Source organism: Rhea pennata, chromosome 20, assembly GCF_028389875.1.
Source record: "Rhea pennata isolate bPtePen1 chromosome 20, bPtePen1.pri, whole genome shotgun sequence".
Classification (NCBI taxonomy): domain Eukaryota; kingdom Metazoa; phylum Chordata; class Aves; order Rheiformes; family Rheidae; genus Rhea; species Rhea pennata.
In genome coordinates this window covers 3019512-3046534 of record NC_084682.1, presented here as the reverse complement: position 1 = coordinate 3046534, position 27023 = coordinate 3019512, and the positions used below count along the sequence as shown (strand labels likewise).

The 27023-nt window shown below is 36.9% G+C and overlaps 1 protein-coding gene across 8 annotated transcripts in view; it reads right to left on the bottom strand.

Annotated features, from left to right (window-relative positions):
• The window catches only part of BCAS3 (BCAS3 microtubule associated cell migration factor), a 372839-nt gene that overhangs the window by 260835 nt on the left and 84981 nt on the right, over nt 1-27023 (bottom strand). For all 8 annotated transcript variants that reach the window (XR_009960449.1, XM_062592657.1, XM_062592659.1 and 5 more), the window contains 2 exons: nt 22874-22967; nt 1823-1956 (listed from right to left, as the gene is read on the bottom strand). Coding sequence is in view for 7 of the 8 variants with exons in the window: in XM_062592657.1 (XP_062448641.1) it covers nt 1823-1956; nt 22874-22967 (228 nt within the window). In the remaining variant the exon portion in view is untranslated. The remainder of the gene's footprint in view (nt 1-1822; nt 1957-22873; nt 22968-27023) is intronic.

Sequence of the window (27023 nt, the reverse complement as noted above, 5' to 3'; positions counted from 1 at the left end):
TTCCAAAATACACTTTAAAATATAAATTTATCAGCTTTGAAATAGAATGTTTGTTCCTAATAACTGTAGTCATACATTTTTGTATACTGATTTTGAATACTGATTATAGAATATTTCCAATTTTGTGCATGAGGGCAAAACAAAAATAACCAACTTAAACACATTAGAGCAGATACTCAAATAGATGACGGAGTGTATGTATACACACAGAGCTCAAATATGCATCCTTTATATTACCTATATATTTCTAAAATATTCACTTTACTTATTGAAACATGCTCACTTTCAAATAGTATCTTTAAAGTTTTTAATGTCTGTTTCTTAAAATCATTTTCACTTTTGCATATCTTTTTGTTCTTCCCCAATAGCACAAAGTTATTATAAAATCAGTAACATATAAGAACAATATAGATGTAACTTATTTTCCAAGGTACCTGATGATTTGCTGCATCTCATTCTTGAAAAGTCTAATTAGAGATACCTTATTTTACAGAATTAAATTTGTATCCCAAAACCATCCAAAAAAGAAAGAAAGAAAACAAACATACAACTGTTTATAATTGGCAGCCATATAAAGGACAAACTTGTTAACTAAGTGCTTCTTAAGATAAGTATTATACTTATTTTCCAAGGTACTGAGTAGGGTTGTTTCTGATTTCCTCTCACTTTTCTCACATAGGTTATTCATTCCTATAGCAAACAATTGTCCAAAATATTATTTTTTCCAGCACAATAGCAACAAGAACACTTTAAAAGATTATGCAATTTTAAGCTACCAATAATTTAGAATTCATACAGATTGAAACATTATCAACTACTTTCAAAATGTGATCAATCACCCTTAAAAAAGCTTTCACATTCTACTTGTTACAAAGGTAAGGAAAAGTCTAAAAATAAACCTAATAAAATACAACCTATGGAAGAAAATGGTTTGAAGCAGCTATAATCACGGTACCACAGTAATCCAGGCTTCTAGTGTGAGGGTCATAATCACAGTGCCTGAGGCTTCTCTCTGTCACACTAGCTTACATCTGCCAGACTGTCACAAGCCTGTGCTTTCAGAGGTTAATTGCATCAGCAAGTGCATTTCTTACCCTGTGGTGACATTTTTATTTATGTATTTAAAATAGGTTCTTCCACAGTTACTCAGTGCTACGAAGGTGAGGCTTTCCTGGTGCCTGAAAGCAGGGCTGTGAAGTACTCGGGCATAACACGTTGCACTGCATGGATCACTGCAATACTAGCGAAAGAGTGATGCCTCTTATTTTTTTCCAATTTAACATTAAATCACTTTATTAAGCGTTAAAGGTAATTTCAGTCTTTTTCACCCTATTCTAATCTAGCCTAATTTAGACTTCTATCTTTAGAAATGTGATTGTCATGTTAACGTTTTATCACCACAGTTTCCAACAACTTCCCCCATTTTGCTGACGTGTAGATACAAGTTAATCAGAGTACGTTGATTAACTCTTGCTTTCAACTCTGTCCTTCTTGGGCTTTTACCACCAAAGCCAAGCAAATTCTGACAGTCGCTTCACAGGCACTAGACAAATGTTTAACATGTTACATGAGAAAAGGTTAAGCACAAACACAGCTAATAATCTGGGCTCTTTGGAGGTAGTGTCATATCTGAATAAATCTGACAGCACCTCATTGTAAAGGGCAAAAATTTATTATTGTCCAGGTTAAATGCTGTGGTCTTATCCTTTTTGCAGCTATAACATAAGAAAGGCTCTTTGTGTGCTGAAACAAACATTAAAGTGCCAATATACACAAAATGTATAAGGTGTCTGGGGATTATTCTTCAAATAGTTTAACTTACTTTGGCTTCAGTCTCTCCCCTGTGAAGTGTATACAAATGATGGACGGCACTTTGTGATGATGACCAAGGATGTGTCAGTATTTGAAAAACATGGAAATCATGGCCTAATGTGTCAGTAGTGACCAGCAACATCCCTAGGTAAAATAAAAAAATAAGTAAATAAATAAATAACAGAAAAAGCACAAGAGATTAATAGCTGCAAAAGAAGAAGCTTAAGAACTTCTATCTAGAAGGCTAACATGTTTTACATTGTTTTCTGAAAACAAAATATTTGGAAGACGCCGAATTTAAAAAGATTAACTTCATAAAGACGAATCAGAACTTCAACTGAAGTCATGTAGTAGTATCACAGCTGAAGCAGTACAGTACAAATCTATTGAACTCAATTGAAAAATCTGGGAATACTCAACCTGAAGTTAAAAACTTGTGAGACCAATGTGGAGCACTGAAACAACAAACCCTCAATGGAACGAGTGAAACCCCAAAATGCTCTTCATTGTGAAAGAGCCCATATAAAAAGAGATTGATGTTTCCACCGTAATTATTCTTGGAAGTAGCAACATCATTAAAACACAACCAAAATAACTTATACCCAAAACAATCCTGAAGCATCTCTTATAAACATATTTAGGAGAAACTGTCTGATTTACTGCTTGAAAGGCAGCAAATCAGAGCTGAGAGCTTTCAAGTGAAATATTAAATTAGACACTAATTTCATTGAAAACAGGTCACTGATGGATGTACTGAAATGATTAAATTAGAAAATCAGTAGAATCACAGTAACTTATACACACTGTTTACTTTTTTCTCCCTTTGTATGTCAGTCCATAACCCATTTTAAAAAAACATTTAGAAAAATATATTTGAAGTCTATTCATCCTACCAGTTTAGGGTTTTATAAGGAAAAAAAATATAAGTTTGCACATAAGAAAAGTGAGGCATCATGATAACGTTTAAGCCTACAGGAAGCAAACTTCACATACATTTTTCTACATAAGAAGTCCCTATCACCTTCTTTGTTAATGAAGTTTACTAAATGAGAACCCAAAATGAACCTTTGACATTTAACTAACTTAAAGTGAGAACTGATTTAAACAGTTTGATGACTACACTGAAGTTCCTTTTAAGTGATTTTAAAGGTATCGTATCTATTAAAGAAAAAAAAGGAATTTTCCACTTAGGTCTGGTTGTGTCGATTCTGCACTTAAAATGTAATCAAAATCTACCATCCTTCAGGAAGCGAGCAGAAGTCTCCACATTTACCATAACACCTACTCGAAGGATAAACGATTATCTTACTTGTCATAAAAGTGCGTTGACTTCCTCAGTTTATTTACACATGGCTCCAAAATTCATCTTTGCCTCTTCTACTCACTGCCGCTAAACAAATGTATTTACTACAAGTTCGAATATGCTCGTACGCTATCGTTAAGGTCCCAGCATATGGCCTTTTTAGAATTTTAAAACTCGACAGGAAAAAACAACAAACCCCCCATACTCTTGTGTACTGAGCAGCAGAGAAACATCCTCAGTAAAGATTAAGCTAAATTAACTTCCCACCTTTTCTACTTAACCGCAGTTACCACATCACTACGTCGCTTTCCTGGCCGCTTGCCCTCCTTAGCCTCCTGCAGACCCTCTCCCCCCAGGCCCGCGCAGGAGAACGGCGGCGGCAGCAGGCCCGACCTTCCGGGCCCGGCAGCGCTGGCCAAGGGCTCCTCCCGCCCCCCGGCAGAGCAGCTTCCTCCGAGAACACGTCTCGGCGGCAGCACAACGCTTAGGCCCTTAAGCATAAGGGCAAACACAGAACTAGCACGTGAACACGTCAATGCCTCAGTTTCTCTGATCGCTGCTCTTACAAAGGATGGATCTTGTGAATGTAAATACCTGAAAGACTGTGGTGCATTGGTACCAAGCTGCAGATAAATCTAAATTGCATTTAGACACAAATTTGCCTAAAAGTTTCCTTTTCAGCTTGACTGCTGATGCTGTTAGGGCTTGGACAAGAAAGAGGCCACCCACATTGCACACATCCACTTCCTCAACATCACCCCAATGCAGAATCTTACGTCTGACCTCAGCAAGATTCTCTCCAGTAGACATACTTTTACTGCTAAAGGCTGTTACTCTGATTGTGTGTGTTAGAAATGAAAGGCAGTTTGTTATGGAGCTAAGAAATCCATGAGTGCATTTGGGTATTATGTTTGGGCAGTAAGGCATGTGAGCTGAGGTTGGTCTGGATGTTAATGTTGGCTTAACTGGCAATTTCCTTGATTTGTAGTGACTGTGTTGATAGGAAATACGGCTAAAGTTGCTCAAGTGCAAGTCAGCCAAGTCTTTAGTGTGGGATTATGCACACAATTTGCATTAATTCTGTTCTGAAACATCACAAAATACACTTCTCTCTTAGGAAAGCGTACAGTCCTCAATATACACCATTTCTGGTGAAGAAAACTGGAGGCGAATAGGGTTTGTGCACTAGAATTAGGCTGCTATTATTACTGGAGCAAAAATTTTCCAAAAGAGCTAATTTAGCATGGTATGTATTTTTATTCTATATACCCGTATTTGCCTCTCCTTACACGTTAGACAGCTTTATATGGAAGATGAATATTCTTTTGGTCCTCCTAACCTCTCTCTCAATGCAGATGGAAAGGACTTTTGGAAAAAGCAAAGCTGAAAGAGATGAATATGTGAGGCTTCTCTCAACACTGAACAAACAGCCTCAGCAAAAGTAGATTTTTTTCCCCCTGTAAAAGTATTAGAAGTCTTTTATAAATACATACACAGAGCTGAGTGCACCCAGAGATTAGAGCACAGCATTCCTCACGTGTATTCCATCACATGGCACTGCACTATGAAGACCATAAAAAACTCTGAATGAGCCAACAGTCTGTCTGGAAGTCGGAGACAGAAAGCTGCGTAATCATTACAAGCCAGTGAAAACACGGGAATGACCATACGCGTGGTCCATCAGATGGACCCATTGTTTAGCTAACCAGTATCTTGTTTCCAATACTGGCTAGAAACGCAGGTGTCTGTGGATGGCGCAGTAAACCCCACAGCAAGCAGACGTGATAGAATTTCACCTTTCTTCCGCTCACAAAGGTGGTGGGTTCCCCCCCCAAATCTGTAATGTCTGTTTACGCAGAGCAGGGCAGTGCTAGGGTGCCCACTTTGGTAGTGCATACACTAAAGTTAGAACAAAACAGAAGAAAAATTAACACAGTCTTTGTAAACAAAGCATGTCCCTCAAATTCATAATGCTTCCTATACAGGGTTTTACCTGTTCGTTCTTTAGAAGACATGCACAGTGTCTGATCAAATCAAGCGGGGAAATGTGCTCACGTTTCTACAGTTCTGATCAGTTCCATATGACGTGAACAGCTCTACACTAATGTTCTGTTCTTGCCTTTGGGTGTGTTTTTTTTGTTTTTTTGTTTTTTTGTTTTTTTTTTTTTCTGGCTTGAAGGAGTAAGGAGGTGAAAAGTAATCCAGCATTTGTGGGTGGAAAGGAGTTGGTTTAAGAATAGAAAGATGAGCAGTATCTGATTCGGCAGTTTTGTCTGTCTAATTGAAAACTGGGCTGTCTGTCACTATATGGAATAAAAGCATTTCATTACGTGAAAGCCTAAGGAAAACAGGCACTTCACTTATATTAGTAACTATTTTTCAGCAAGTTAAAAAGGGCTTTTCATTATACTTATATTTGCATTTGAAATACAAAATATATCCTTGCATAAATTGCATCAACATAGAGGTTTTGAGCACAATACCACAGATGTGAAAGAACATATATTTATATGGCAATTAGTATTTTAAAATACCTTTCTTACTGTTGTTACTGAAACAATAAATCACTCATATTGCAGAACATTTCACTTCTTTTCTTGGCGTGGTATTTGCCAACTCATCTTTACTTCACAGTGAGAAATCACAATTTTCAACTATCACGGTTCAACTGTTTAGTTTCTCACTCCATTCCCCTACAACAGAAGAACACTGCACAACTCTAACACCTTACAGAAATACCTAATCCCGGCAGAGAAACATGAACCTGAATCTTGGTAGTTACCTCACTTTCACTTTCAAGTGCAGGAAACACACTCAGCTTTCAAAAAGACCTTGTGATAGTTTTCCCAGGGAGTTGTTCAGATGGGAAATATGAGTAAAGCTGTCATAGGAGAATGCATTTTGGAATGAACATATGATGTACTGTATGTATGAATAATCATAGATGAAAAGTGAGTAATTTTAAAGGGTTTCCTGCTTATTTTTCAAGCTGGCATTAACCCCTGTTTAGCAGGTAACATCTGAAATCAACTGAAAGTCTTGCATACATAGAATCTGTGAAAATTTATGAGTAAAGGAGATATTACTTAGTATGTACCTTGCTGCAAAACTTTAGAATTTTCTTATCCCTAATGTGAAGGGTGCAGCTAGGTTAAATTAGTAACTGTTTTACTGTGTGTTTTTTTCAAATCCACAGAGATTATTAAAATCTAGTTTAAAAGGAACAGACATCCAAGAGGCAAAAAAATTATTCTATCTTTGTTTTAGCTGACAGATACATTTACCTTAATTTCAAGCTTCCTACCTTTCGTGCATACTGTTTGGGAAACAATAACGCTCTTTCAGAAAAGAAATGTTAAAAAGTACAGAAAGTATAGGCATAAAAGGAAAAACTAGTACAGATGTAGACTGTGGGTTAAGAGCTATTTATGCAGTATCAGAAGACTAAACCAGACTCTGGCCTGGCCATAAACTAAGCCCACGCCCTAAATGAGGTGCCAAGCCACAAAAAGCATTTGCGTCAACTGGGAATACAAGGAAAAGAAGGACTTCTAATTATAGGGCCTGGAAGCGGAAGCCTAGAGTGATTAGGAGTTTAGGCGCTGCTGTATGTTTATCTGGGAGCTTCCTCTCTCTCTCTCTCAGCCTGGGTTTGATAGATGAGGGTTGGCCTAAAGGGTGGGATTGAAGTTGCTGATGGTACACAGCGTTCTCCACAATCCAACAGAGACAGAGACTGAATACTAGGGCTTCTGTGGCCTTGTACGAACATAACTCTTTTCAACTAGGCGTCAGCTGGTTAGCCCAAAAGGTAAAATTAGAGAGTAGCAAATCTCAGTTGGGTACTAGCTGTAGAATCTAGGAAACCTGAGTAGTTTAAGCATCTCCACCACATCCTATTTATAACACCTACCTAATTGCATAGTTGTTTATTATGTGCATACAAATGAGATGCACACAATTTCACCTTGGGTTTAGGTTTCACGAGTAAATTCACTTCAAATAATATCATCTTTCAGTAAAACACAAAGTTTTTCTCTCCTTCTAAAACAATGTCATTCTGTAATTATATACTAAAGAATTCAACACATTCAAGTTGTGTTGCATTTGGCTTTAAAAACACCAAAGGTACGAATTAAGAAAGTAGGCATACACAACTGCATAAGAAAAATATATAGTCATATATATACTTAAGAATGTAGTTCTTATATTTGCACACAATTATAACCAGACACCTAAGTAGCTTTTCATGCAAATGTACTATTTATACAAGAAGTGACACTAAAAGAAAAGGGAGTAATTTCTCAGACTTTGGTTTTTTTTTCAATATAAGCATAGATACCATGAAATGTTAATATTATGCTTTGTAGGTTTTCAAATTACAGGATCTGAGAGCTCAGTGGAGCTATGCTGACTTACAGCAGTTTCTGATTTAGTCCATATGCACTTCCCTATGTTCCTCCTCTCTTCACGCTAATTGTATTCCATTGTGTTTCACCCCATCACAGCCCCTTTGTGAAAGGAGCCTCTTAAGTATCTTTCAAGATGTGACAAAGTTTATATGGTCTATGGGTTTATGAAACATATGACCTGACCTATGAACAGTATCTTTATTTATATCCACTTAACTCCTCTCTGAGGCAGATATTAGTCAAAATACAGCTAAACAGTAGTGCTACTAAGCCCATGGTATACATGCATACATACATATATATATACATACATATATATATATATATACACACACACACACCTCCAAGTGCAATACATCTGCTATGGTTTAAAAAAATTGGCCACAAAAATCTGACTTAAATAAGGAGAAACTGTTTTATGGATTTTTAAATGAACATAACACCAAAATGCACTAAAATAAAGAAGAAAATACATAAAACAAATTGCTTTAAAATAAATATTAAAAAAGCAGTAAGCTATAAGAAACAGACGAAAAATAAAATTCTTTTGCAATAAAGTGATTGGAAATCACAGTACTCTGAAGATCACTATACCCAGTAAGACAGTTAAGACAATTATATATTTAATCTGAATCTCCAGAGCTTGGGGTGGATGTATGGAAATTATCAGACATTTACCACATCCAACAGATGGTTCAATGGTATGCTCCATATATTTAAAAACAAACAAATAAAAATACTATTCAGTCGTTTCAAACACTGACTACAGCTGATGGCCCTATAAATACTAAATCTTTATCAGAATGGGTTTCTCCCTCCCTAAACGAAAGCATATACACTGAGGGCAGCAGAGTAAATGAGGACAAAAGATCAAAAGGAACAGACTCCCTTTTCTTTTAACTCTGCTTATAATTCCTCCAAAAGGGATACAAATCCATAGCCACTACTGTTAAATTAGTGTTTTGGTTTATGTTAGTTGCAGAGATTGTAGTAAATATTTTTATTGCTGAAACATATTACTATGTTTTTCTCTTTTCACTGTAATAACAATAAAGTAAACATTACAGAGACAGGGTAAAATCTTGACCTCTCTGAAATTTTCACAAGTTTTGCCACAGACTTCAAGACGGGAAATACTTTTACCTTTTGTACACAGTTATGTATCTTTAAGCCCTAAGCAAGTTAACAACTCATTGAATTTGCGAGCTTTGCTAAACAACTGCTCCAATAATTTCAACACATTTTAGAATTACAAACCTACCACATATCAAAAACACATCCAACTATTGCCTATTGGATGCCACTCAAACACATTAATATTTACACTTGCCCACACTCTTTAATATATTCAGTATTACTAGAAGTCACTTTGCTTGTGAATTTGACAAATTTAACAAAATGTAAAATTTCCATTTACAGACCCCAAAAGGTGACTGAAGCACTAACCATAATTAAACTGTGAGATTTTCTACAGTAGAGTAGAAAAAAACATGGAAAATTGGAATGTATTTTCAAATAATGTTATATTAAAAATGTACATTTGTCCTAAGTAAGCTAAATATAAACCCCTAAAACTCTTTTTCCTAAAAACAAGCAATAAGAGACTGCAAAAAGTACTGGAGCTGTTCAATACAAACACAGAAACAGAGGCTATTCTGAATAAGACAGAAGGCTTAAAACAACCCTCTTCAGGGCCTCAGATCAAACAGACTTAGTAGCAATGAAACAAGCTGTACTTTATACACAGATAGAAAAATACTCTTATATATGAGCTCTGTCAGTAGCAGAAGAAAGGTGATGAAACACAATGATTTAGCACATATTTCCAGCAATAAAATCTCTTATTTGCATGAAAATGTCAATTTGATGACAATGAAGTGTTTCCTAGCTTGTCCGTCCACTAAAATATCAAAACTTTGAATAAGGAGATGGGCACCAGTAAAACTAAGAACTTCTATCAGTAACTAATACTTATTTCGGGTTTTCAGATAAATTTATGGAGAGTTTCAGTTTTGCCCCATGTTCTCGGCTGATTTTGATAAGAGGTTTAAAGCTGAAGTTAAAAAAAAAAAAAAAAGTACTGAATAAGGGTGGGAAGTGATGGATTTATCCTACTGATAATCACAAGTGAGCAGATCTTTCTGAAATTTAAGAGAAAAACCAATGCACTAAAAAATTATACTATTAGCCTTTCATTTAAATACATTTCTTCACCCAAATGACATGAAGCTGCAGAGCACTGATTACAGGATTTCATATGCATCTCTTCCCAGAGTCCAGATCCTCCTCAGGGTGCTCCCAAGGTTAAACTCACAGGAAACAAAGCGTGATTTTATTTAACAATATTTTTAAACAATGCTTATCTAAACCATGGCTATCTGAAATGTACTAATTCTATAAAATTTAAATGAGTCAAGATTCCCCCTCTTTTTATTTATATTATATCCTAAAGTGTTCCAACCTCAGGTAGAAAATGCTCTAGTTTTAAGGAGAAGAAAAAATAGAAAAGAATACATACAAATGGAATTTAAAAAAAATACACACAAAAAATCACATTGAAATAATTTCAAAGGTGGTATTCTCGTTCATGTCAACCTGGCTAATCACAACGATAAGGCAATTTGTTTGCCATGCTTCAAACTGTACTGTGTGTCAAAACAGACTAGCTTTTCTTCTCTCTGCTGGATCCTTCTTTACATATTTGCTGCCAAAAACTCCAGTTAACACTTTTCCTTCACAAACTATAAAGCAAGCAATAGATCATAAGTTATTCTCACCTTTTACTCCAGGATATACAGTATACCACAAATAAACAGACACAATCTTTGTAATTGCAATTCATCACTTATAATGCCATTACATTATTAATAATATATTTGCCTTGAAAGGCCACAATTCAGATGAAAATCGAAAGTCAAAATAAACAGAGAAAAAGCAAAGAATTATTTGGTCACTAAGTAACTCAAACTCATTTTGCTCTAGATGACACATCCTGGAGGTGATGATCAAAAATAAGATTAATCAAACAAGCACGAGAAGAAAGTTGCAGTCGCGATAAATGTCCAAGCACAGATGAGAAGCTGGCTGCAGTCATATCAGTGCTCGCATTATAAAAAGTGCTTTTCATTATAAGCGACATCTCCAAATGTTAGCTAATCTATACGACTAGTAAAAGTCCAATTTTGCACCTTATTTAGTAAAAGGAGAAAGATTTTCATTTAATCTGTGAGGCACCATCAATGCTTCCCAACAATCAAATAAGGTATTTTTCTGCCCACTTGCTCTGATCAATGGGAAAAACTTCTGCAGAGACATTCCAATTTAAACCTCTTTAACTATTAACTCAGGGCCACCATCACATTTCAATATAGAGCATTTAAATAATCAGAGGAATTTCAGGTCCGTTAAAGGTGCAGTCAGGCATCCAAAGGGGTGTACAGTTTAATCTGTTTTACTGCTGGTCCAACATTAATTTTCTTGTTATTAATGGATGGAAAAGCTCTTTTGTAGCCAAGGAAGCGTAATTATTTAAAATTTAGATGTGTTGCACTTCACAGCTCTCAGCTGCTAAGCTGGCAGGAGTAACACTTTTGTAAAGCAGATCAATCATTGATTACCTTTGAAGGGAAAAACAGATACTTATAAAACATTGGCATTTTTTACTCTTTCATTAATTATTTGAATTTCTTATTTTGAAAGTTTCTCTCTTTGATATAAAAGCTACTATAATTAAATAACAATGAAATCAAAGTTTTAAAAAAACACACACACCAAACTGGAATTGACATGTCATTTATTAATTACAGCAATGGATTAAGAATCAGAGAGCCTATGTTTAGATTTTCTCTGTCAGAGGTACTGTGTGACCACGAACAAGTGACAACTCAATCTCTCAGTTTACCTGAAGTTAGATTTCACTACCTAGTATCGCAAGTTTGAAGTGCTTACAGTTGATTTTCCACAAGTCTATATCCCTTTAAATTTCTCCTCCTCTAATAAACTGTATTTACATCCTACCAATAGTTTCAATTTCTGCTCTTTGTTCTCTATACTGTTTGCAGTCATCTCTTCTATCCCCCTTTTCCTTGTACAGCTGCAGTCATGCCACTACTCACTCCATCAGCCACCACAGTCTGAAAAGTCTCCTTCCCGTTTGCTGAGAACTCCTTTCTTCTTCTCAAAACTTATTTCTCTGGAATCTTTCTTCCCAAATAATCTTGTCTTTAACTCACGAATGATAAGGTCTTGCTCCCTATGACTTTCCTATCTTCCATGGAAACTATCTTGGTCCAAAAAATATATCCTAGCCTAAGCATGCAAGGTTGCTCTATGAATTTACACTTCTGTGCACTGAGGCTTACATATATGAGAATATACCTCCTCTCATCCCATTAACTTACATGCTGGTGCTACTGTCAAATTGAAGGAGTACTTACCTACTGATAATGTTCTACTTAATTATAATACTTCTAGTTCCTACTTAGGGCTTTGTACAGAAAAACATTGCACCTACTTCTCCCCTTAAAATGGTAGGAAGCCATGACAGAATCCTGAGGCTGCAAATACTTCTATGGATACATTTAAGACCTGTGTCAAAAAGCTTTTATTGAAACCTCCTGTCCTATAGAAGACGACCACTCAGCTTTTGCAATAAAGTCTTTTTCAGAGGTTTTAAGTCCAGTTACCTGCTTTAATAGATCTGCACAACCTTTAAAAAATTCAAATAGAGAATAACTCTCATCTTTCCAGGGCACCCACAGCCGCCGACGAGATTTTTTGATACAGTTCTTGGCACAAGGCCTTCCCTCCTCAGCCATAACTGAAAAACAGGGCACAAATCTTATGACAGTAATGATAGATTAAACTTTAAAAAACTTCTCATAGGTGTACAAGGTTCTACTCTTAACTCAATTCCTAAAACAAATCCAAGTAATAGATACATTTGCAAGTATGCTCCCAGTAACAAGGAATAAAAGCAAAGAAATCAAAGCACTGCTGCTCATCAGTGTTTTCTAACTTTATATCCAAGTCCAAATTGGCTAGTCTCAGACTAACAGCAGAAGTAAAAATCTGAAACTGGGAGGTCCTGCAATCCCTGTAATAAGTTACTGGCTTATACTATTACAGTTACTATGCAACTACGGGGTTTTTGGAGGAATTCATGCCAAAAGCTGTGCCAAATGCGCCATACACGGAAACAGAGAAAGGGGAAGGTGCATGCATCTGAACGGCAGCCTGTTAAAACTACAGAGCCCTGCAGCGACTAGACTAGCTCATTTGAAAACCTTGGCAGAACAGACATTAGAAAATCAGCATGGAAAACATAAGGTTATGACCACTTCAGATCCTACACTGTTAATTATCATTGGCGGAAAAACGGAATTAAGACCCAACTACTATTTCCTGTTTTGCCAGTCTCGGTATGGCCTTGGGTAGCTCAGGTTAACTTCCAAAATTATTCAATAAATCGGTGTGCATAACTGGAGACTTCTAGAGAAAACGGAAGCGTGAAGAGTGCCGCAGTTCCCGCTGCAGTCGAGGAGAACGCAGTAGACATCCTAGCGTCTTCTAAACTCAGACTAGACATTCGAAATTTGAGGCACTCAGGACTGGCGGACATATCTGAAGTTTAGGGCTGACTACCCTATACCTCACTTCTCTTTATAACTTAAAGTTATGATAATCGCACATACTCACTTTTTCACATTTCACTTTCTCACTTATTTACGCATAAGCATCCTTGAGACCTGTGACCAAAGAGCGTTATAGTAACCGCACAAAGCTTGCAGAGCTCTCTTTGGTCTAACAGTTAAGAAAGACGGGCAAGCGTGTCATTCTGTGAAGGTCTGATCTATGCACTTCGTCTTAAGCAAAGGACAGCCAGGTTCTGTTTCTCAGGGAAAGCCAGAAATTGTTCTTTGCTTGTGTAAGACTAGCCCAAGTCACTGGCACAGAACAATATATAAAATCAAAAGAAATACAGCTACGTGATTAGTTGCCACAGTGGATAGCTGGCAGCCCTCTAAATGTTCATAAGGAACGCTGCCAGCTTTAAGAACAAAAATTAACTGTCTCAAATTTCTATAAGGGCTGAGAGACAAATATCTCAGTAACCTGGCAGAAACACAGCATACTGCCTGGAAAAATGCTACTAGAGTTCAACTGGAGGCGGGGGATTTCACTTCAGACACCGAGGTCATTCACCCTAACACCCACTTACAGAACTGCTGCACGAACCAGCGGCCAGAAAGCGCAGAGATTTCTCCGTTTTATGAAGTACGTTCTCTTCCCGTCTCACTGCCGCAGCCCTGACCGAGAGCGCACGCACTACCAAAGCACCCCGATGAACTGCAACAGCCTGCAAAGGACGCGTCTACCTAATTTTCACAGAAAATGCTCCTTCTACTACAATACGCCAAGGGACATGAGTAGAAAATACAAGAAAGGAGGCAGTAACTTCCCTTTGGTCATAAAAAGTCAGTACTGTCAAAAAACGCTCAGTGCTGCCCGGGCGGAGGGGAGGGAGGGAGCCCCGCGCGCGCCGGCGGCAGCCCTCAGCTGCGGGACTGCGGCTGGAGCTGCGATTCCACCACCCGCCCGTCTCGGAGAGCGGCTGATACTGAACACACCTTCCTCCGCCAGCCGCAGAGGATCTGGCCCTTCCTCCCCTCGACGGGAGGGGAGAAAAACTTATTGAGCCATGCGCTAGATAAACGAACAGACTATCCATTAACCAGGGAATTGCACAGAACGAAATTATGTTAGAGACAATAAAATGAATACGACTTTAAAGCCTTCATTAAAACTGTCACCAACCATCTAAAATTCAACCTATAAACCACAGCTATCATTCATATGTCCTAAGAAAAGCTTGCTAAAAAGGTGATTAAGCTGTGCAGCGATCAACAGTTTTGGCACGTAGTAAATTTTGTAGGCAATATCTACAGCTGATCATACAATATCTTCCTAGACATGACAAGAAAAAAGGAAACTAAGCCTGATCACATGCTTGTTAGCTAAAAACTAACGTTAGAAAACATAACTTCATCTCGATATCAGTGATAAAAGTCTCTAACTGATATGCACTCTCTTAGGTGGTCAAAAATAGAAGATAATAGCTTTTATCATCAGTAAATACACAATTTCCAGTTTAAAACTTGATTTTTAATCAAACCTATACTTTTTATTATAATTAACCGCTTAAGCAATGAAAGGCAACATTTCTGACTTAACAACTGCACCCTGAAATATAATTCAAGTTCAATCTTTCTCAGTATCTCTACGAAAAGGGAGTTTTGGGGTAAAACACACATTTCTTGTGTTAAATCTAGTCCAAACATGAACTCAAGCTAAACTGAAAAAGAATATCCATCCTTGTACTTCATATTTCCATAAATACTAGAAAATCCTAATTTTAAGACCCTAAACCATACCAAATAAACAAAATTCAAAATGCATTAGCCACAACACCGAATACTAAGGGAAGTTCCTTTTTCAGATAACCTTCTCAAAAATTCTGCCCTGCACAGAACAAATTTTGTACATAAAAGACACTACTGTGCGCCATATATTTTTACATTAAAAAAAAATAACTGCCAGAATTAGAGGGTGGGGGGTTTGGTTATTTTCAGGCTTGTGGATAACATTTGCTACAGCAAGATGAGCAGCTGGTCTAGATTCAAAGGCTAAACCAACTGTTTCCTGTCACATTTAGCAGCCCAGCATCAGTTAAGAGTCTTAATATGAGGAAAAAGGTGAAAAATTGTAGCTTGCATCACTGTGCAGTCTGTACTCAATCTCTTAATCTATGTCGCTTCCAAAATTCAAATTATTTACTTCTTACCTTCTTCAGAAATACTAAGATATGACTTTACACTGAAAATATATACACTCCATATTTAAATAAATTTATAATAAGGAAAAGGCTTTTAGCTTCACTGTTTATAAAACTTAAACTTGACATGTCTGTAAAAATTTTCTGTTTTCCTAGAGAATGGAGGAGAACCTTATAGTTTATCATAAAATGTGGCTGATAGAAATGATAAATGTAAGGTAAAGATCTATCTGCCTGGAACTGATTTCTAAAACACTGACTGCTCTTATTTCCTTCCTTATGGATTCTATTTTTATTGCATTACCTATGGCTTTACAGAACTCATCTAAGTGTGGACAAATGTGTATTTAGCAACCAATACTCAACTTCAGGACAAATAAAATGTCTATAATTTGCTTTTAAATGTGGGGAAGTTAAGACAACTTGCTAAAATAAAACTATAGCCCCATACACTCTAAAATTACTCTTAAAAGCCTGTATAACAATTTCTATTGTATGAATAGATGTGTATAATTTACACACAAGTTGGTTTTAATTATCACAGTTCATAAAGACCTTTATACCTTAGATCTGTCAAAATGAACAAGAGAATTTTGTTAGTTTTTAACACGCTGGGGGGGGGGTAGAGGCACCCTACAAAAGGATTCTCTCCTTGAGCCTCCTAAAGCGGAGATCCTTTAAGCACGTCCAGTTTGCTAACGTAACTCCAGAGCAGATCCCACGACGCTTCTCAGGCGCGTGATTTACAGACCTTCCGCTGGGAGAAGGCGCAGGGATGGCGACCCACTGGTCGAGGCTGGAGGGCCCACCTCTCACCACCCACCGCGAGGCCCGGCCCGGCCCGGCGCTAAGCCGGGGCGCTCCCTGCCAACATCATAAATGCTGCCATTAAAATATTTGTTTTAATTCTGACCTCAGAGTCACAGCTAATAAACAAGAAAGGCAACGAGAAATTGAAAAACAAACTAAATGCAGCTGTCGGACTGGACGTTTCACAACCGTGTTTAACTGCATCCTTTAATTTCACTGCTATGAATAGGAGCCATACACCACAGCCCGCGGGCTGGCCAGCCAGCCAAGCAGCCTTCTCTCTCCAGTTCATTTTGCAGTGTTACTCCGTCATTTGGATTTTACCGTATTTTTAACTTTTCCTTCGAGCTGTGGTCTGCAAACAACAGCTAACTCTTTGCTGGTAGTTTCTCATTAGAGCACGTGCTACCAACGGACGGCGTTTGTGTAACTTTTCCATAACCGCTCAGTCTTTCTCACAACGAAAAGGAACAGAAATTGGTTTTGTGTGCATAAATTCATGTTTGCGTGTATGTCAATCCAGAGACCATTTCAATATGTCCTGCGAGCAAATCATTAATATTTTCGAAACAATGCGTTACAAAATCACATAAAAGAACTAAATACGGGGAATGAAACATTAAGCTTACGCTATTCTTCAGACTTCACAAAACTTACTGAATTACCTCTAAGAACGAAAGTATTGCTTTGTAAATACATCTTTATACAATCAACGAAAATAATATTTTTCCTTCTCCTGAAGTGGGAATAGTCTCATAGAAATCAACTACTTCTTTTAAATGTCTGGAAATCTTGATCAAGGATTTCCAAATAACATATTGCTTTAGAACCTTCTATAGAGATAGGTAGGGAAAGGGAGGAGAAAAAAAAAATAGAGGAGGAAGCAGGCCTAAGGCCCCTCAAATCACAGTCTTAATTCACTGTACTATCTCAGTTCCAATTTACATCAAGCACTTTACCAGGGTCCTAAGGCTGAATCACACAAAAGTGAACAAATTATACTGAAAGGAATAGAAGAAAACTAAATTTTTTAAATAGCATACAGAAATTTCCATAACAGGTCATGCCAGTGGTCTGCGTAGCCCAGCATATTTATTACTAGTCACTGCTGTTAAAGGCAATCATCTCGAGGCTGATGATGGAAGATGGAGCAAAGTGAATTAGTTTTAATGGACTATGGCTGACATCAGAATTGGTGAGGTTTTTTCCTCCTTTCTAAATTACAATGTCTAATAATACAACATAATGAAAAACGAGGATGTTTGTACGGTTCCTTCAGTCTCCAGTCTAGACACTCTCTAGTTTAGACTAATCTAGTTTATCATTGAGCAACTGATTCTAATTGGTAACATTTAATCCTCTGCCTTCCCTCTCTCCATTTCCTCTTCCCATTTCAAACCCTGCATGCACTTATAATTTCTGGCAGGCTATCATCAACACATTAAAACCTTGGAGGCTTTTTTGTAAACATCTAAAATTAAATAACCCCCATGGTGTATTCCTTCCTTTTGTGACCTTCCGAAATTTAGTCCAAGGTACCTTCATCCTGAATTTACATAATAAACTTGTGTCAATTTACATTATGTAGCAGACAGGATTTTTCTGTAATACTACAATGACTATGACATTCTTTAAACTGTTTGTACCTGTTTAAATATCTATATGTTAATATACAATTAAAAAGGCAGTTTAAAGCTTAACCCCTCCTAATGAAAAGTTTTTGCATAATAACATTACACTGACAGAAGAAAAATCCTAACATTAAAAAAAAAAGTCTTTAAGATTCTTATCCTGACTGCATTTAATTCTGTTAAAAATTCAACCGTAATAAGCACATAACTTAGTGTCAACATTGTTGTTTTATAGAATATAACCGAAAATTATTACTGGCTGAACAGCACTGATATTTCTAAATATCTTATATTCCTAGCAGGGAAGAGGCCAAGTCATAGTTACAAAAAATGGTGGACAGAAAGAAGACTATGTTGTCCTCTACATACAGTGTCCACACTCTATTAATATTACTTCTCTTCCTTGCATTATTTATTCTAATCTTTAAAAATTTTAATAGAAGTCTACCTGAAAGTTAAAGGCCTTCATCCTTTGTTCAAAAACCTTCAAAATCCCAGGTTGGACATGGCACTCTTACCTCTGCCTGCAGCAGCTGCACCTCCCAGGCAGTCCTGTGGCTATTCAAATGTGAACTACATGGTCTCTGAATGCAGCTCATTTCTCTCACAGTGGTTTCTATATGCTTAAGAGATGTGACTTTCTTCTTATGCTTGGACCCTTTTTGATTAGACTGAAGAAATATTATTCTTCTCCTAATCAAATGGCAAACAGCACTACAACTGAGAGACATTCAGTGCTTGCCATTCAAAAGGCTGTGCAGATCTCCAGTGCCCAGTCTGCTAACTTGTTCTCCTTGCAAAAATTGGTTGGTCTCCTGGCCATTTCCATGCTGCATGAATTATTATGCCAGCAGAACCCCACTTCTGGCCATCACCATTGCCAGGGGCCCCACAGCTGCTTCCTCTTATGCGCAAGAACCCTATCGTGGTGCATCAGTCACAACATGAGGACGAGTTGTGGTACACAGACCTAACATGCCTGCATAAGCTAAATAAAGGGAATAGCTGAGACTTTTCAAAGGTATTTGACATTCTGCAGGCACACAAAGCAAATGCTGCAGCATCTGTCAGTCTCAATTGGTTTTCTAAATGACCATCTAAGTGATCATAAGAGCCAGAGATTTTACGGTGAAAAAATAAAAGCAAAGACAGAAATGCCTCCTAGAGTCCCTTCCCATGCCACAGAAGACATGGGTTCTATATAGAGCAACTCAGTTGCAGGAAATAAACACCATACTACATATTAATCTAATATATACCCGAAATCAGATCTCTTTTTTGTTAATATGTTGTCTTTTTTTCCATGGCACTTGGTAATGCTGAATTATTGCTATAACAATATTTATTCAAAATGGGATCTCAAATCAAAACACAAGTACTTCAGAAAAGGGACCTTATCTACATGTAAGTAGCAAAAGCAATCACTGACAAATGTGGAATTATATTAAAAAAATCATTATTTTGACATTTGATAAAGTGTACAGAAAAACTGTGTCAAATTCCTGGGGGGAAGATATAAGAAAGACTAATATTTGAGCAATTACATATAAACAAAACAAAGCATGAATAACACTGTTAAGTCACCTGAACTTGCATCTGGGAGAGAGACTTACCTTGTAATTTTTATTTCTACCACTAGAACAAGCCTCAAGTTCGCATTCCATACCTGCTTCCCAAGGAGTCAATTGGCAGCAAATGGCAAGGAGCACCAGCTCTTTTGTATTTTCGTTGAACTGCTGCGTATCTTACTAACCTATTAGAATGAGCATGGACCTAGATTTCCGAAATTCCATAAAACCAAGGGATTTTGTGGGTGAGACTACTGGTCACAAATGTTTTTCCTTGAAGTGCAAACACTCCCTCCCCCAACAAAACCCTGCAAGCATTCCTTTCCCCTAATGTAAACCACCTCAACTTCTTTCATTTAGTATCTAATTGAAAAATACTAAATTAAATATAAATTAGTATTTGATGAACACAAGAAAAATACAGAAAATCTAAACTGCTATAAATGCGGCTTTTCTCCTTTTGATTCCCCCCCCCCCTTCTTCCTCACATTAAGCACAATTTGCTGTAGGCCATAGACTAAGACTTTTACAGTCTCCCTAAAATCAGCTGACCCAAGCCAGGCTTTCACTGTCATAAAGGTCTGAAAGATGTGTACAGGGACATGTTCGGCACTATTAAAAGTCTAAGGTGTCCCCTGACTATCCTCAGAAACAATATTCCAGAAGTTGGCTATTTTATTATGCAACCAATCATATTTCCAGAGAGGCTATATATCTAATATATAAATATTTTTAAAAAAGGTTCTCTGTGCCACATTTATTCTTTCTTTGAATACCTCAAAAACAGAAAAGAAAATAAATTTAATAGATTTGCCCTGAATTTAAGCAAAAGCTGGGTCTACTGCCAACAAAAGTCACTATAAACATGCCTACCCAGCACAATAAAGGGCTCAGCAGAGATGCCTCTGCTCTGTCTTTTGTAGTTTTGCTTTGTAATGCAGTAATGTAAAAGGCCGCATTTACAGCAAGCTCAGGTAGCCAACCAACCTAGCACGGATCTCCGCTTAGATCATTTATCCTGGTGGGAAAAAACAAAAAACAAACAAAAAAGAAACAAAACACAACACATAAGCAAGAGTCCAGCCATTGCTTGCAACAGACTTTTGATCAGGACCTTAATAATTTAACATATTTGTCATTGTAAGTGCAGTAAAGGATTTCCTTCTGGTTTCTAAAAGAAAGATTTGGGAAAATATGACTGCCATTTACTGACATCAGTGAATTTTTTTTTTTGCCTTCACTGTTGAATTTTCTTCTGAAAGTCCTATAATGAAGCAAAACAGATTACCTCTTCCTAGGAAAAGAAATGATACCCTACAAAAATATCCCTAAATTTGTAATTGTTATTTTACTGCAATTGATTAATCTATCCCTAGGAAGGTCCGTGTTCAGTATGAAAACAAAGCAGGAATCCTGAAAATGTATCTTACTGGCAATACGATACCTTTAAAATACTGCTTAAAGTGGCTGCAGTAGTCAATTCTATTGGTTTATTACACAAGAATATATGTATATATCCATCTTCCTCTTGGTACTGACTTCCAATGTTTTTCGTTCAGTTTTCAGTCAGGGGTGAAGGGTAGGGGAGTCATAGGTTTGCTTTTGTTGTTGTTGTTGCTGTTCTTTTCGATTTTTAGACAATCCTTTACAATTGAAGATTTAATAGCTGAATACCTGCATAACTCACGGCCACTCTGAAGATGAAACATGATGGAATTAAGCTATTTGATTAGCCAAACTGAATAAAATAGTTCTGTAAAACAGATCAGTGTTCACTGTTTGCCTTCATACCAGAAGTAGTCAATTCTGTTCTGGTACAACATCACACAGACACAGCTTCAAAATATGAATAAATGTATTTGTTTGCTATAATCAACCAACAGAAGAGGCCAGTACCAGAGGCCACCTCTTGTTTTTCTTCTGCTTTGTAAGGAACACCGCTTGATCAGTAATACACCAATGTATAATGGATTACCGTTACATCAGTTATAACACTGGCTTCAAACAAAATTCTACCTTGATGTGAATCATCCCCTTCTGCATATATCTCATAACACACAGAGTTTGCAAGCTGTCAAAATTAATGCTATTTAGAAAAAAACTATTTTCCCATTAAGTATCTTATTGCAACATTGGAGGTAAAGTAATAAATGCTGTTACATTATAGAAAAAGAAATATAATTTTAGTATCTGTGCAAACAGGATAAACTAAATTGTGAGATAAGTAATCCAATAACACTCAAATATATATTTAAAAATTAAAAAACTATAAGTTAATTTGAGCTTGCATAAACATTGTTTTTGTTACATTTATACAATCAAAAGATTGTTTTAAGAAAGCATTTAATTAATATTTATAAAGCATTCAAATTTAAGCAGTTGTATCTATTTCAGTTCATTAGCATTGCTCAACTCTAGCTATTATCTTCCTACCAGAGTACAAAGCAAAAATATTTTTGCTCTGAACTGGCATAGTTGATTCTCACTTAAATGCAGAGTTACAAAAAATTCACTGAACTATCAGATGAAAATTAAGCCAGATGAGAGTACAGCTTTTTTAATGTCAAAAAACTAACAGTGAAGATGCTTTGAACTGCATGCCACTATTAAAGAGTTCTGACATAACAGATGGGATGTCAGAATAAGACCAACTGGTCACTAAACGTGAAAACATAAATGACACGTTGTTTCATTCTTTGAAATGTGACTTCATCCCCAAGCTCTGCACAGCATTTGCTACATTTTAGAACTTGTTAATTTAGGCCTGCAGAAGCTGTTGATTCCCTGGTCATCTCACTGACCACTACTACAGTAAGCCACAAGTGTTTTTTTGTTTTTTTTTTTTTTTTTTTTGCTGTCTTCAGGATTTTTTTTTAAGTTAATTCGTAGATGAATAAGATCTATTAACAGGGAGAATCTCACCTGCCTGCAAGCATTCTTCATCTATAAATAGAAAGGAGAGCAATAGATGCTTTTGATGAGTTTCTTAAAAAGTATTTTCAGCTAATGGTTGATTTCACTCTGAAGAAAGAGGGCTGAATTCCAAACTACATATCAACAAAACACAGTGGCACCATGTTACTTTAAAAAAACAATGCCACTGAAATGACCCATTTTATTTTCGTGTTTGTGAGAGAGGAAAATTTTAATACAGTACTGATCCTCTGGACACCCATATATCAGAACATCTGGCTATTGGGATAGCCAACAGAATAAACTCCCTTAGCACTTCTGCTATGACTGTACTGGTACATGGATTCTTCTTACATCCACCATAGCATAACAGCTGCTTAAGTTTGAAATTTCAAGAAAAGATAAATTAACTGTGTATGACATTGAACACTCAGCAAAACTGGTCAAAAGGTATAAAAATAATAAGTAGATATTGGCATGAATTACAACAGTATTTGCAATTCCTCCAAAGGAACAAAACACATGCCTAGGATATTTTATTATCTTCATCTGTTTAACAACTATCATACTGAAACAGGAAAATAACTTACCACTAGGGTTAAAAGCCATGCAGCAAATAGGTTTTTCATGTGCAGGGAAGTGGGCCACAATACCATCACTATCAGAATCCTCGCTAACAAGTACCTGTGTAATATTAATGGAGACAAAAGAAGGTTAAGAAATGAAAGTGAATATAAGTGTAAATGCCAAGTTACTGATACAGGACTTGTTTTATAGGAAATACACAATGGCATGAGTTAAAAATACAACTCCATGTGAACCAGAAAAAAATATATATATATATATATATATATATATATGCACACAAACAGCCTTCTGCAAATTTTTTAAATAAAAAGGGAGAAAAGTGCAAATATTCTACCAATTAACTTGAAATGATTATGCATTTTATATCAGGATTCCCTGTTCACTTAAGCTATTCAAACACAGCAGAACTGGAAAACTATTACTGTACTGCTACATTAGGTATAAGCGGCTGCACAACAGCTTATTACAAAGGGCTTCTGGACGCAAGTGCAAAGGGAAGCTACGGTTAAGGTCTTCACTGTTGTTGGCGGGGGCAGAGCTTGTGCCCTTGCTGCAAGTCTATAATCAAGAGGTCCCCATTATTCACCAGCTTAATTTGCAGCTAGGAGCCCTCATTGCCAGACGTGGCAGCAGTTCTGCAGAGGTAACGGAGCTGCGCCTCACTTCCCTACAGCTAATCAGGAAATTTTTGTTTTGCAGTTTAACTAATGTAAGGAGGATTGGTATAATTAGACTGAAGAGTGCACACAGTTCTTTAACTGCAAACCACAAATGATCTTCTCTAAGTGATAACATACACCAAGTAATAAAATCAAGAGGCAGCACAGAGGTTTTTCAAATTTTTCAAAGTAGTTCAGACAGGAATATTTAACCATTGCATAAATCAATATTTTCTTTTGGAGGATTTAAAGTATCCATGGCAAAGAAATGGAAAAATTGAAAGAAAAAATGGAGAAAAAAAAAAGTCAAGAAAAGCATTGGCTTTGCTTTCCACATATGTAGGAATATTACAGCTTGTATCCACTGGATTTCCAAACAACAGAAGTGCAGGGGATTGGGAGTGTGTTTGAAGGCAGCTGCATTATAAAAAGTGAAGCTAACAAGAATTTTATCTTGAAAATGTCCTCAGTTAAAAAACAGTATTACAAAAGTCCTTGACCAAAACCCCTTAAAGAAACTATGCTGTCGTAAGATATCCCCTTGTGAATTAAAAATCAAGTAAAGGGTAGGATGTAGAGAGTTTTCACAACATAGGGAAATGACCAGAAAAGTCAAGTATAGGGGCTGAGATCTGTGCTTGTGCAACATCTTCTGGAGACAAGGACAAAGAATTTTTTTTATTATTATTATTTGTTTAACGGATGTTTGAAGTTGATAAAAACTATTTGGGGCAGTCAGAACTAAAGCTGACTAAAAATACAAAGAAGAATCTCCAGAAGAGCAGGGCTGGCTCTGAGAAGGACAAGAGGGATGCTCAGAGGTAGGTAGCGGCTGACTTGCCTGTTAAGCTCTACTGTTTTGCTTTGGAAAAGAGAAAACAGCAAGCAGCAGGCAGAAGCGAGAGAGCGCACAGAAACAAGATACCCAGCTGCAGGTTCACCCAAAAAAGTACAGATGCTTTCACATACCAAAACATTGCATACGACAGATAAATCGCTCAGGGAGGCTTTAGACTTCAATAATTTTGTTAAGTTACACAATTGCTGCAATGAGAAGCCTACTATTCTAATTATCTGCTATTCAATTATCACAGTTTCAGCTAGAACAGCATAAATTCTTGAAGCTGCAAATATCAATATCCAATTACACAAAAATGAAAAGATGTTAAGATTATAAAAGAGAACCAAAAGATGTGTGGATAGATGCAAAAAGAGCTGAAAAAGTATTTTATCCCTTGGTTACATTATGTGAAAGACTGAATTGAATAAAACAGTGAAAAAGATCTGACAGAAAATAAATTAGGAGAGTGGCATCTGTGGTAAGCAAAAACTAGTTTCTTACTATAGTAAGTGCAAAAAAAAAAAGTGCAAAATTTCCCATTTCAAGTTCAATAATTTGTCTGCTGTTTTCCAAAATAATCCAAAAGGTTTTTAATACTTCCTATTCCTAACAGATATCAGAATAATCAGAAGATATTTTTATGCTTCAAAAAGAGAAATCATCTTTAAATGTTTAAAGAAGTCACGTAATACGGATGAAGAGGCCTGTGCTTGCCTCACTTTAGATGTCCAAATTACTTGGCACTGTCACACAAGCACAATTATGGTTTTGCTTTCCGTTGTCAGCATTCCGTGCTGATTCCAGAACCGCTAACCAAAGGGTCTGGAGATCTTCCTACGAGCTTTTCAAAGAAACAGTGTTCTTTTCTCAGCCTATATAACTGCACTATCTAACTCCTATACATCATCTTTTCACAGCTTCCAGTTTTATGTAACTTAGTCTCATCCTAAACATTTTGCTCTACATCAATACATGATAATGAAAAAAAAAAAAAAAACTCATAAACCAGCTTCACAAAAGAAATCAGAGATTTGTTAAATCCTGCTCTGCCACTGAGCCTGACTCGTGCAAAGCTTTCAGACTCAAACTGAAACGTTAGTCTCCTGTATTAGCCAAGTAAAAAGTAAAAACACACGAACACCTTTCTTGCTCAAAAACATAGGAATCCTTGGATGGTGGCGAATCTGAACAAACAAAACGCAGTTCCTGATGGGTACCACACCACTCCTTTCTTGACATATAATATCTCTCACTCCCCTCACATTGTGGCCACAAAGAGGAAATATTTGCTCGTGAAACATGCACGGAAGGGGAAAACTGGCTTGTGAAAGGTAAGATACAGTTAAGTAAATATTCATCTTTTTAAAACAACATAAAAATTGTTCTGGAACAGAGAAGAAAGGAAGTACTTTCTTTGTAAATCCAGACTGCACTGCGAAATTTGTAACGTCCTTCCCTGCACATGCGCCTAAAAGGTCTTTTGCAGAGGTCAGTTTGCAATTTCAACACTACAGCGCAAGGAAGAATTAATGGAATTGCAGCAGTTGACTTATCCGCACTGCCAGAGAGGAGCCTCTGTGGCGGCGTCCCCTCCAAATCTGCCAGAACACGAAAGCCTTGTTCCTGCGCCAATTCAGAGCTTGCATAGCTTTCTCAGTTAAGAGTACAATTTTCACCATTACATACAACACGTAAGGAAAACAAATTTATGTGGATATAATACACAGTGCTTTATACTGGAATACATTATTTTCTCTAATAGAGACCTTCAGGCAGTTGTAACTGTGTTGATATAACAGGGTTTGTACAATGTTAGCTAGACCAAGGAGCAGAAATTTCATGCAGACAAGGCTGAAGACTGGAGCTGCACAGTAATGATGAAGTATTGAAGGCCTCTTCCACGTACGCTTTGCAGATATCACAAAACATTTCTTACAGATGCTGAAGAGGAAGATGCTATCTGCAAAGGCATTGGAGAGAACGATGTCCGTAGGGTAGCAAATGGCACATCAGATCAATACTGACATCGTACAACTGGTTCCTTTCGACCAGTTTTATGTTTATTTTTTTTACCACTGAAAAGAGTGGAGTTGGAAATTTTTTTTTTTTTTTGGAAATAAAAACAGTGGTACAAATTGCCTGATGATGCATGCAAGTGCTGTCAGAAGGCCTGAAAGCAGCAGCTCGTTCAGTTTCCCACGCGCAGAGCGCACAAAGCCCACGGCAGTCCTGCGGCTGCAATATTTTCATCCCAAAGAGATGTCATTTGCCAAAGCGGTAGCCTCTAACCACTACTATTAAAAACTGAAAGACTTATAAAGTCCTAATTGTAAAAGATGATTAAATCTCAGTATTCCTCTTATAACTGCATAGTAGCCCAGGTTCATAAAGCTGCTTAAGTATCTTCCTTATAGAGCTCCCTATCATTGGAAACCAAAATTGCATTAAAAAAAAAAAAAAAAAAAACTAACGTTCTACCAAGATGACCTTGAAAATCACCATTCAGCCTACTTTTGATTCCCAAAGAGGATCTTATCAAGAGAGCTGCAACATGACTGCCAAAAGCAGCCCAGTCTACCCAGTGCTTAGCTGCAAAAATTGAGCCAATGCTCTATCAAGCCAACTACATTACAGCTGAACAGAACACTGCAG